The 12,001-nt window shown below is 45.9% G+C and overlaps 1 protein-coding gene and 1 long non-coding RNA gene across 2 annotated transcripts in view; one reads left to right on the top strand and one right to left on the bottom strand.

Annotated features, from left to right (window-relative positions):
* Positions 1 to 1,074: 1,074 nt before the first annotated feature.
* LOC115526753 lies at positions 1,075 to 6,881 on the bottom strand. Its single transcript, XR_003972746.1, has 3 exons — positions 6,802 to 6,881; positions 5,845 to 6,215; positions 1,075 to 1,541 (listed from the first exon to the last, which is right to left on the bottom strand). It is a non-coding gene; the product is annotated as an uncharacterized LOC115526753 (long non-coding RNA).
* Positions 6,810 to 12,001, top strand: part of LRMDA (leucine rich melanocyte differentiation associated) — a 1,027,441-nt gene continuing 1,022,249 nt past the window's right edge. Inside the window, exon 1 of the mRNA XM_030334023.1 lies at positions 6,810 to 7,025. Within this exon, the coding sequence (XP_030189883.1) occupies positions 6,996 to 7,025 (30 nt within the window). The 5' untranslated portion in view covers positions 6,810 to 6,995. The remainder of the gene's footprint in view (positions 7,026 to 12,001) is intronic.

Below are 12,001 nucleotides of genomic sequence, written 5' to 3'. Positions count from 1 at the left end.
TACCCATCTTTCTGGCTGGGGTGACACTGGGAAGCTTGAGCTCAAGTTCACCATTCAAACACAAGCAAGGTGACAACACAGCAATGTGAGATTAACAGAACACTCTATAGCTTTTGCATTTGCTTCTCCATCTGCCTGCAAGATCCTTCTCCTGAGTCTTCTCATGGTTGGCTCCATCTTATTACTCAGACTTCAGCCCAAATGTTGCTCCTTAGAGAAGACTTCCCAGAACACTCCATAGCTGTCTGGGGCTGTGCAGTTTGGGACCACAAAACTATTATGAGAGGGGCTAAAGTCAGGCTTGTGCTCTGCTCATCAAGAATTTCACAGGAGAAACGCTCCGAAAAGCCCGCAGAGACCTTGGATATTGTATCCAAATTAGTACCCCCTCCCCCACCTCACATTGTCTGCTTTTATCTTCATAGCATGTGTCACTGCTATCGGAAATTATGCATTTCTCATACTTGAAATTATATTATCTATTTACTTATTACCTGTGTCCTCCCACCAGAATATAAGCCTCAGAGGAATAAGGATCGTATCTGTCTTGTTCCTTATTGTCTGTGCCTGACACCTAGTAGGTGTCAAGAAATATTTAGTAATGAGCACATACTCTTTATTTTGGGGAGGTGTCCATACTTACTTGTGTATCTTTTATTTTAGTAGTAAATTTCTCCTTAGATCAGTTAGTTCACATGTAGGGAAACTGAGGACCTCAGGAGTGAAAGGCTTCAGCCATGGGCACGCAGCTAATGGTAGCAGAGCTAGGTCTCTCGAATCCAGGGCACTGGCCATTACAAGACTTGCCCAGCACTTCATCTGACCCTCAGCCTCCTGGTACTGGTGGTTTCAGGTGCAGCTGACACTTGCTTTACCCCTGGCTCAGAGCTGCAGACAGACCTGCGGCTCCTTTTGGAGAAGTAGGAAGAGACTCTGAATTAATACTGGTAAATCATGCCAGAACCCTCTTGTGTGCATTATTATTATTGCCCCCCATATATTCTAAAATAATCCCTGTAAATAATTATAAAAATAAATCTCAGTGACAAATTTTGTATTTTATTTTATTTCCAGGAACACATTTATTCATCATAATCTCTTCAGGGGTAGGACAAATTGGAGCACTGGGTAGTGAATACAATTTGCAAATAGGCAATATAAGTAGAGAGAAAATTAATATGTATTCCTCAGCACTCTAAAAGGAGAGGAAGAACATTAATAGCCATTTCCTTGAAGATATAACTTTGAAAATGTTATTTCTGATCCATCAGTGTGAGGCTCCATATGAGGAAAACGGTTACGACGTGACAAGAAGTGATTAGATGTGAAATGGCATCTTTCTGGCTCTCTTCCCCATTCTCTTCACCATCTTCTTACTGGGATGTAGGAGGAGTCCTGTTTTATTTTCTTCAGAAGACCAGAGTTCTGGCCCAGGGTCAGCTGCTCATTTGCTGGGTGACCTTGGGCAAGTCCCTTCCATGCTTCAGGCCTCAGTTTCCTCAATCAGTAGTTGGAGTAAATGATTTCTAAAGCAGCCAAGTCTGGATGGATGATCACAATACAAATTACCTGGGGGTACTTGAGGAAATGTGTATGCTAGGGTAGCATCTATGGGATTAGAATCTCATTTGCTGAGTCCTATACTTTTTAATTGAGGTGGGGGCAGGGGGTGTTCCTCAACCTCCAAATGGCAGAACCTCTCCAAGCCAAGTTGGGATTCTGGAAAAGTACCTGGGGCTTAGACACTGCTTTCCTCTCCCCCACTGGACAGTACAAAGTTGAGCAGGTTCTTCTGGTCAATGTTCCTTTTCCTTCTCAAAAGTCCACTATGAGCTCCTGTCCCCAAGTCAGAGATAACTTCCCTCTGGGCCCAGCCAAGGACTTGGAGCATCCAGTAAATTCCAGGCAAATGGGGAAATAAGATTTGTTTTTCATTGCTTTTTTCAGATTTGTGAAAATAATGCAAAAAGATTAGCTGGTAGCAGTTCCAGTTATAAATTCTCTTTTCCTGACCCTTCCATCCAATGTCCTTCCTTGTTTTTAATTACAAAAGCAGGGTATGCATGTTGCAAAAATCACAGAAGATATACAGTGAAAAGCAGAAGCCCCTTTCCTATTCACCTTCCTCAAACCTACTCCCTTCCCCACCCCCTGCTAATGTTTGCATTTTAGTTTTTGTTTTTTTTATTTTGAGAGAGACAGAGACAGTGTGAGCAGGGGAGGGGCACAGAGTGAGAGAGAGAGAGAAAGAGAGAGAATCTCAAGTAGGCTGTGCTCTCAGCACAGAGCCCAAGGCAAGCCTTGAACCCACGAACCATGAGATCATGACCTGAGCCGAAGTCAAGAGTTGGCAGCTTAACCACTGAGCCACCCAGGCTCCCCTAACATTTGCATTTTAATAGAGACAACCACCAAATCTTTTAAGATCCTAAGAGAAGGGATCTCAGAGGCACTGAGAATTAATGGTAATGATAATTGTAATAGTATACGGTAATAATAAACTAACATTTATGCAATGAATAATCATGCCAAACATTATGATTGCATTTAATATATATATTTTAAAATGTAATTTGTTCTAGTCGGGAGATCAGGGAGGTGTTTTGGAGCCTAGATCATCCTTAATCTCTCACATACCTGCAAATACTGCAGATAAGGCCCTGAAACCTTTCTTCTTTCTTAAACTCCCTCCTTCAGACCACAAGGAGGCTGCTTCAGCAACAAAGAGCATTCTGTATGCAGACATCCAGATTTTTTTTTTAATTGAAATCTGAATGTGGTAAGTCTGAACTAGGGGCTGGGGCATGATTAATTACAGCAATCATCTTAACCTGCCCAGGTGTTGGGCCTGAAAGAAATGAGGCCAGGCTGAATAGAAATTTGACTAAGGATAGGTAGGAATGCTAATAAAACTTTGTTAACTGCCCTCTCAGCTGATGCTGCACAGAGTTGGAGGATTTAAGGAATCAGTTTCTGTTTCACTGGTTGTGGTCGACCTCAGAATCAACTCCCTTGATTGCAAATAAACAGGATTTTCCTTTTTGTCTGCAGGAATGCAATGGAGGAAGAACTCTAGGGGAAAGGGCCTTTTCTGCCAGAGAATAATAATAACAAAGATGACAGTAGGAATAAAATATTGCCCTCTTCATCAAGGGTGATAAGGAAATGTCTAGTGGTAAGTAAGTGTTGAACCTTCTCACTCCCCATATGCAAGTGTTAGAGCTCCAGAATTCACAGGCTCGCCATTAGCAGCCCAGGTCTGATTTGAACTTTCTGTTCTGTAGTCCTCATGAGTACAGCATACAAATTGGGCTACATGTCTGAATTTGGGGTTCAGAAAATAGGATCACAATTTCAGGGCTTCTTGTTGAAATAGTACTGCAAATGTCACAGCACAAATCTTTCCTGAAGTGTATTGTATGTCTTAGCCATGTATACACCCAGTGCCTTGCACAGTGCCTGGTCCTTGGAAGCTGGGGCAGAGGAGTTGTGGGATAAAATGGGGTGAGGCAGGGGACCCCTGCAACTTACTCTCAATTGGCTATTTGGAATGGGGGCAGGGAATTGGAGAAGAATCTGGATGACTGCATTAGCCTTCCCTCCCCCTCAGTACTTCTGGGGCTGAGGCAGAAAGAGTTGTGCTCAAGAAGAAGCCCCAACAAGATTTGTCTCTTCTGTTCACTTTGGTAAACTCCTTGTCTTCCGAAGGAATCATTTGTCTACCTCCTGGGCCAGCCTTATCTCAGTGTTCTTTTGTTTTCCCCCTTCCCAAAGGGAGGGCCATATTACCTGAAGAACTTTACCTTTGCTATTTCTTTCTCTCTCTCTTTTTTAAATGTTCATTTATTTTGAGAGAGAGTATGAGCCGGGGAAGGGCAGAGAGAGAGAAAATCCCAAGCAGGGTCCATGCCATCAGTGCAGAGCCCATCTCAGGGCTCAAACTCATGAACTGTGAGATCGTGACCTGAGCTGAAACCAAGAGTTGGATACTCAACCCACTGAGCCACCCAGGCACCCCTACCTTTGCTATTTCTATTTAATTTTCCTTTTTGTTCAAGAAGGTGATGAGGAGGTATAAGGATGTCCTCCATCCTCCCCTTCCAATCTTCTTTGGTCCAAAGATCCAAATTCTTTTTCTCCTGCTCCTTTTCCCTCCTGTCCTTTTCTCTTCTCCCTTCCTCTTGTTCTTCTGTTCTGAAGATAACTTCCAAAGCTGAAGGGAATAAGGAGAGGGGAATCCAGTTTCTTTTTAGAGGAGCCCTCCCCCACTGCATTTAGCAAATTTCTACTCTGCTCAAGAACTTTCAGTAGCTCTGTATTGCCATCAGCTTAGATTTCAGACGTGAAGCCCACCTCAATCTGAGCTACCCTTATTTTTTGTGATTTCCCTAGTTATGTGGCCTCCTGGATGTATTCACCTGATGGACACATGCCAGGTGTTCACAAGAGTGTGCGGGGAGACATTCTAGACAGAACAATTAAAAGCCAGACAGAGGATGGGAGAAGTGGAGGAGGAGGCAGAAGAGATAAGGCATGATGGAATTATAAAAGATCTTGGGGTGGCTCAGTTGGTTAAGTGTCCGACTCTTGATTTCGGCTCAGATCATGATCTCACATTTTGTGAATTTGAGCCCCGCATTGGGCTGTGTGCTGACAGTGCGGAGCCTGCTTAGGATTATCTCTCTCTCCCTCTTTCTCTGCCTCTCCCCTGCTAGCACTCTGTCTCTCTCTTTCTTTCAAACAAAACAAAACAAAACAAAAAACAACCAAAAAACCAAAATAAAAAACAGTAAAATACAAACTTTAAAATATCTTGAGGGACATATTGGAGATTTGGGGCTGTATTATTATTAGTTGATGGGGAGCACTGAAAAATTTCAGGTACGGTCAACTTGGGCTTTTAGAATGATCACCCTAGGGCTATGTAGAGGAAGGAAAAATAGTGAGGGAGGTCTGGAAAAGTAGAAAAGATCCCTGCCTACTTTGGCATCATTGGCAGGTAGTGTTTGCAGAGCAATCTGTGTTCAGAAGACAAAGCTGTGTATGAGTGCAGGGGCATGGATGAGATGACCTCAAGCACCCTCCTTGTGGGTGGTATGTGTATGCATTCCAATTTCATCTTTGAGTAGGTTTAAGCCTGTTTCCACATGTCCTCTCCTGCCAGTCAGAGCCTTTCTAGGGAAGGTCAAGGTGAAAGGTGGGGAGGGCAGTAGGCCTGTCAGGGCCTGGGCCCACTTCCTCCTTTTTGGGCAGGGAAAGCAGACACAAGCGGACAATAGACCAGAGAGGGTGTGTCCAGCAGAGAAGGAGAGAGGAGCATGAGGAGCTGGTCTGGGGGGCAGTAGATCTTGGAAGATTCCTTTGATCCCCCTTATCTCTGGAGGGCAAGCTTTCTTTTTTGGCCTGAAGGACCTTTTGTTGCAGCATTTCCTGGAACCCCCCAAAGTAAACACAGCCAAGTCTCTGTTCTTACAGCTCCACTGTGCTATGTCGGCTTTTCCCAGCAGAGAGAGGGGCAGGCAGGTCAACACTCAGAGGTCAACACCATTCATTAGAATGCTGACAAGAAGGAAGGGCCAACATTACAATGTGTCGGCACCCAGCCCGAGAGACAATGATGATAGCCACAATATGCTTAACCATGATCATAATTATCATCAGCTGCACAAATGGGTTTCTAAGTGCTGTTTAGACGCATGGAACAATGAAAACAAAAACCCTGTGAATGCTCCCTCCACAGAGGTAGAAGCTACAATTATCAGTAGGTCTACTGAGTTGAGACCTGGAGCCTGGCATGCAGGACTTAAGCACCATTCACCAGGGAGAAGGGAAAACTATACTCACTGGTATGGAGGGAGCAGGGGAGAGAGGTTGGTTAAGGCTGGGCTGGCTCTTAGCTGCAGTGGAAGGCTGGTGATAATGTGACATGAAGTATCTGGTAATAGCTTTGTGCATCCTGGGGATGGAGGCAGCAAGGCAAAAACTCACACGGAGAAAATCTGGTTCCTTTCAATTGAGGACAGGCATGAGCTGCCCACCCAGCTTGATGGAAGAGGCCTGTTGAAGGAGGCAGTAATGACCACCTCTCATTTCCAGCTGAGGGGAAGGAGTGTGTGTGTGTGGGGGGTGGGGGGGGTGGGGGGGTGGGGGGGGGGAAGCGGCGGTGGAGGAATTTGACCGCAAGGGTGACTTGGAGCATCACAAATACTTTTTCCCTGTGAGGAGGGAGAGAATAAGAGAAACTTGAAATTAGGGGACATCATTGATTCGTCTCCCCTAGGGTTTATTACTGTAAGCTGGGGTACTTTTAGCTGAGCCAGCACTTTATTTATAGGGAAATTCAATTCTCCCTTCCTCCCACTACAAATGGAAACTCCGCCCATTAGGTGTCCTTCCAACCTCTCAACTTCCCCCTTCCCCTCGAAGTTGGGGAGGGGAGTTCGGGCCAAGAGGCCCCTTCTTCCCACAGTTGAGGACCGTTATGTAATCTGGATTGTGAAATACAGGAAAGGCCCGTTCTCCATGCCCCGGGGCTAACTGCTCCGTGGGGGACCCCCTCATGGGAAGCCCTCCCCCCAACAGCCGCCCCCCCCCCCGACTAATGCAGTAGAGCTCTGGGCGTGGAGTTTTTGGGGATGCTATTCCTGTTTCCCTGGCCTCCCAGGGAGCTATGGGGTCCTAGGGCGCCCGGGGGCCGCGGGGAAGTCAAGGAAGGGGTCATGCCATTTCGTCTGAGCGCGCAGCGCTGGGCACCACCTGTTGCGGAGCGTGGCGGGGCGGGGTTGGGGGAACAAGGCTCACCTGTGCGAGGGCCAGGCCAAGGGCTAGTGCCCCGCGAGAAGCTGAACCCAGGTCCCGACACCCGCCCGCGCCTCGGGCTTCCGCCGGGTCAGCTGACTATTTATTGCGGAACTGCGCGCCGGGCTGTGCCGCTCGCTGCTGCCGCGCTCCGTGTTCTGTGCCTGCGCTCAGCGCCGCGCGTTTGCCCGGTCGCCATGGCCGGGCTCGTGGTCAGTGGAACTCAAGTAAGTTCGCCAGGGACGAACCCTGCCTTCGCTTGGGGCAACGGGTTTGGGGAGGGAATGCTGGGGCATGGGGCCATCCGAGGTTAGAATAAGGCTCCTGGTCCAACCACAGGGGGTGCGTCTGCAGTTGGGGACTCTTTCACGTGTCTAGGCCTGCCCTGGTTTGATGAGGACACCCCCTGGCTGTGGGGGAAGCAAGGGAAGGTAGCCCAGGTCTCCTCCACCTCCTTCTGTCTCTAGTGCTCATTGCTGGGGCCAGCAGGGATGGTTTCTCCATCAGTCAGAGAAGCTGGCAGTGCCCACAGCTGATGGTACTTTTTGGGGCTGATAAAAAGTGTTAATTTCTTTCATAATCAGAAGAAAATTACTTTGGCCAAAGAACACTTTAATGTAATCGTCTTCATACTAATGAAATTGTAAACTCTAAATTTCAGGTGTTTTTTGTTTTGTTTTTTGAATGCACCGGGGATGGTGAAAGTACCCAGGGACCACCAAAGACGTGGAAATCATAATGTATTCGTGCAGGCGCCAGGTTTGGGGGCTCCCTTCCAAACTGCCTCTGGATCCTAAACATAGACCCCTTATTCAAGGCAGGTAGAAGGCTAAAGTTCTCCAGTTTTATTTCAGCACCTGATTTCTTTTTTTAGTTCTATATTATATAGTTGGCATACCATGTTACATTAGTTTCAGGTGTACAACATAGTGATTCTACAATTCTGTACATTATACTTTGCTCACCACTAGTGTGGTTACCATCTTTCCCCATATGACCTTATTCCAATATTATTAGCTATATTCCCTGTGCTGTACTTTTCATCCCTGTGACTTATTTTATAGTTGGCAGTTTGTATTTCTTAATCCCCTTCGCTTGTTTTTGCCTCTCCTCCTCCCCCTCTGGCAACAACCAGTTTTCTGTATTTGAGTCCAGTTTTGTTTTTTGTTTGTTTTTTAGATTCCACATGTAAGCGAAATCATTGTATTTGTCTTGCTCGGACTGACTTCGCTTAGCATAATACCCTGTAGGTCCATCCATGTTGTCACAAATGGCAAGATCTCATTCAGCACCTGACTTCCTGTACAGGTGTCTGTGAGGAATGACAACATTCTTTTCAACTCTGGGTGACAGACACCTAGCCTCACTTGCTTTCAGCTCTGTAGTGAAGCCTCAGGTGTTCTTAGTCATTGCTGGAGGGATGCTGGGCCCAGGTGCCTTTTACCTTCTGGAAAAGCCAGGTCTGTCTTTTTTAACCTCTGATTAAGCCAGCCCTCTTCCCACCTTTCCTTGCACACCCTAGAGAAATAGTTCTGAGGTTTTGAAGCTCTCCCCTTGGATTGCCTAAGGCAGGTAGTGTCAGGCACAGTTAGATTTTGAGATTACTTTGGGCAGATGTTTTCCTCTTCTCAGAGTTTGGAAGTGAGAAGGCCAGTGAGGTACCAGCCTGTGGGAAAGGTTGAAGGTGGCGGGTCTTATTTATCAGGGAAAAGGGGCTTTTGGGAGTTAACATGCCTGCCTAGAGGGAGGAGCTGGAGGAGGCGGCCTCTGCCCAAGAATATCTCCCCCCACCTCCTCCCCCACTGCAGGTCTCTGCATTTCAGACCCAGCGTTCTTTGGGTATAGCTTCTTCCCGCTTCATGGAGGACTTGACAGTAGGGCTAAGAACTTTCCTGTGCCTCCTTCTCTCTTCCCTCGTTTCCCTGACTTGATTTCTTTTCCCCCGTGCACCCCTTGCTTTTAGCCCACTCCAAACTGCTCAAAGGTAATCACTGGCCTGTGTGAGGCATTTTGGGCCCTAGGGGACTGTTCTAAACAGATGGAGCTGCCTGGTAAGGACCAGAGAAGGCAGGCTGGAAAAAATACTCCTGGGGTGTTAGTCCCCCTTGTCCTAAAACACCTAGGCCAGTGGATTTGAGTGGCAACCCTGGGGTTTAGGGTCTTAGCATTCTGCCCCTTCTAGTTGCTAATGATGGCCATAGCAAGATGTAGTTCCTGAAATGTATGTCACATGGTACTTTTCAAAACTTGATAGAGCCACCTTAAGGGGGGGTGGGGAACCTTCCCATGAACTCACTGTTGATAGTTTCTATTGCAGTGTTGGTTAAATACACAAACCTAAAACCAGATAGAACTTTTTCTAAGTTGATAGAGACCTATACCCCAAATAGATGGTTTAAGTGCAAAGACATAAGAACACCATGATACCACTAAAACAATTAAATGAGATGGATGATGCTGTTTTGCTGAAATGAGGTCTCCTCTGCTTTCAGCCCACTGTGGGCTCACTGCTGTTGCCCTGGGTTTTGGGAGTTGCACGGGCCTATAAATAGCCCTCCCTCCACTCCTCTCTGTGAAGTCTTTTGATTCAACACAAATCTGACCTCATTTGGCCTTCTCTTGGTTTGAATGCCTCATTTATGTCAACATTAAGTCTTCAATTGTCTTTTTCCACTAGTTTAAGATGAAGTAGGGCCATCGATAAAATTGTATATACAAATGCAAACTTGGAATTTGGGCACACGATTTCAGTGCCCAAGAGACCAGGGAATAACCAATCCCTTTCTTAGGGATATTGGTCTGATTCAACTATTTATCAAGTGGCCACTAGGTGCTGAGGACAGTGCTGTGTACTTTAAATGTGTTATCTTCTCTCATTGCTATAAGTAAGTTGAGGATAATATGTGACTGTTTCATGAGGATTGACTAGGTAACAGATGGTAGGCATCTAATAAATGTAAGCTCCATTATTCACACTTCTGGATGCGGTTAGTGTTAGACTAGTTTACAGAGGAGGAAACAAACTCCCTGGGATTGTGACCCATCCAGGATAACACAGCTAGTAAGTAGGGGCACAGAGTCTGTTTCCACTCTGACAGTTGTCAGTACTGCAAATTTAAAATTGAGGATCTCCCACCCCTGACTGGGGTCAGGCATCATAAAATAAGTGTCTCTCAGTCTACTAAGAAACCTACCATCCACAGAAATGGCCAGACTGTCCTAACTGCAAGGAGAAACCTAGTCTCCTACAGTCTGGTAACTCCCGGTGGCTTCTGGTCGGAGGGCATGAGAATGTGTATGTGTGGGGGATTTTGCACAGACCTCTTCCTTTGCCTCTCTGGTATTCCTCCTTGTAGGGTTCTTGATATGTTTTCATGTCTCTGGTAATAGTGTCCCTTTATTACCATTTCATGTAGGGTGGAAGTCTTGGGATACAGGTGCTATAAGATAGGCAGATGAAAAGTACAAAACTTTGTTCTTCAGTTGAGTCTAAATCAAGGTAATTGACTAAATGAAATGGCCCTTGGTCTGGATGTGCTCTTGCTTCTGTGGCATTGGGGTCTATTAATCTCCATTTCCCTTCTCTTCAAGAAACAAACTATATTTGGTCTGGCTCTTCTGGCCTTGTTTCTTCCATTAGGTGGTCCGATGCTCCAAGAAGCTTCTTGACATCCTGAGACCTAAGGTCTTCAACTCGGGAGCACTTCTTAAACATGTTTGTCTTCTCATTGGGAGTGTTGGTTGCAGTGCCTGGCAGTGGCTGCTTGCTGCTTTAAGCCTTTTCCAGATGATTTGGACCCTTAAATGTGGTCAGCTTAACTCCCATCTCTAAATGCTCCAGTTTACTGTGTAGGGGTGGGGGGCAGTGGTGGTGGTGCTGGGTCCAAGCATGCAGATGGCTTATCAAGTTGGTTTTCATACTGCATTTTGGAGACTTGATCACTGTGGAACAAGTTGTGCTTTAGTTTTCCTGGGATGTCATGTGAGAAAACAAGCTGATGAAAGTCTTGTTAGGCATGTAAGTGGTGTGCATGCTTCATGGTGATAGCTCTCCTTGGTGTTTGTGTTGCCTCTGAAAGGGAATCCTATAGAGGAAAAAGGGGGAGCAAATATCCCCCTGTCTATGTTCTGACTCTGTTCTGCGGCTTTAGCCATGTTATCCTGAGGTAGTTTGCAACCTTTCAGCTAGGAAGTTGCGTTTTTGAAGCCCAAACCTGCTGATAGATGCACCACTAGCATTTGTTGATGAAGAAAATCCATACCCACACGTGGAGTTGTAAGAACTCCATGGCACCCAAATTGGAAGTACCTATTCCTGGTGCAGGACTTCCTCCAGGCTTTATCATTAAGAAGCTATATAACACTGGGCATGGTGCTGAAGTCTCCCTTTCCTTGTAAAAAACATGATGGGTTTTGAGAAACTGGGTCTCTACCATATTTAGTCCTTGGTGAGTCTATAAGGACAAAGCTCAGTTTCTACATCTAAATCTCCACTTCTATGCCACTTATACAGATTATTCAAGATCTTTGTGATATAAGATGGTAGTGCATGATGGGGTGAAAGGGATGGGTTCTCCTCAGGCCTGCAGGGTCACTGCGGTGTTCTGATACAGAAACTGCTGCTGATCAAGTGGGTATCCTGAGGGAAATTGAAGTCCATAGGCTGACTGAGGCCTTAGATCCCCAGTCTCTTCTTGCTGTATGATTTCCATCTCTGCTTGGAAGCAGAACTTTGTTCCACAAGAAGTTCTGAGGAAAGACTGGTCCCCTGTAGAAAGGGGAGGTTGCTAGATTGAACCTAGAGACCTTTATTTTTTAGCCTTTATCTTCTTGAGTCCAAATTATCTTATTGGAGTCAGCTGTTTTTCTGTCCTTTCTCCCCCACTTTCTCTTCTCCAGATATGAAGTCCCTAGGGGAGTGAACACAAGATACTGTATTGCCAGCAGTTTGCCCCCATTGGATAGGATAGGGTTGAGGGAGGACTTGAAAAATTAGGGGTGTTAGGGTGCAGTGTGACTTTTTTTTTTTTTTTAATTAGGTCGAGTCCTAATGAAAGTGGTGTTTCTGTAGTTCTAGGATGGAATGCTGGTAATCCTCAATGTTCATCCTAATATCTAGAATGCAATATGGCCACCATATTCCTATTCCCCATTAGGAAGCATAATCCCCTGGGGAATCTTACTCATTCCAAGATATTCTTAC

The sequence above is a fragment of the Lynx canadensis genome, chromosome D2 (genome assembly GCF_007474595.2).
Source record: "Lynx canadensis isolate LIC74 chromosome D2, mLynCan4.pri.v2, whole genome shotgun sequence".
In the NCBI taxonomy this organism is placed as follows: Eukaryota; Metazoa; Chordata; class Mammalia; order Carnivora; family Felidae; genus Lynx; species Lynx canadensis.
Note: the sequence above shows the minus strand (reverse complement) of the source record. Positions and strands in the feature narration are given on the sequence as shown.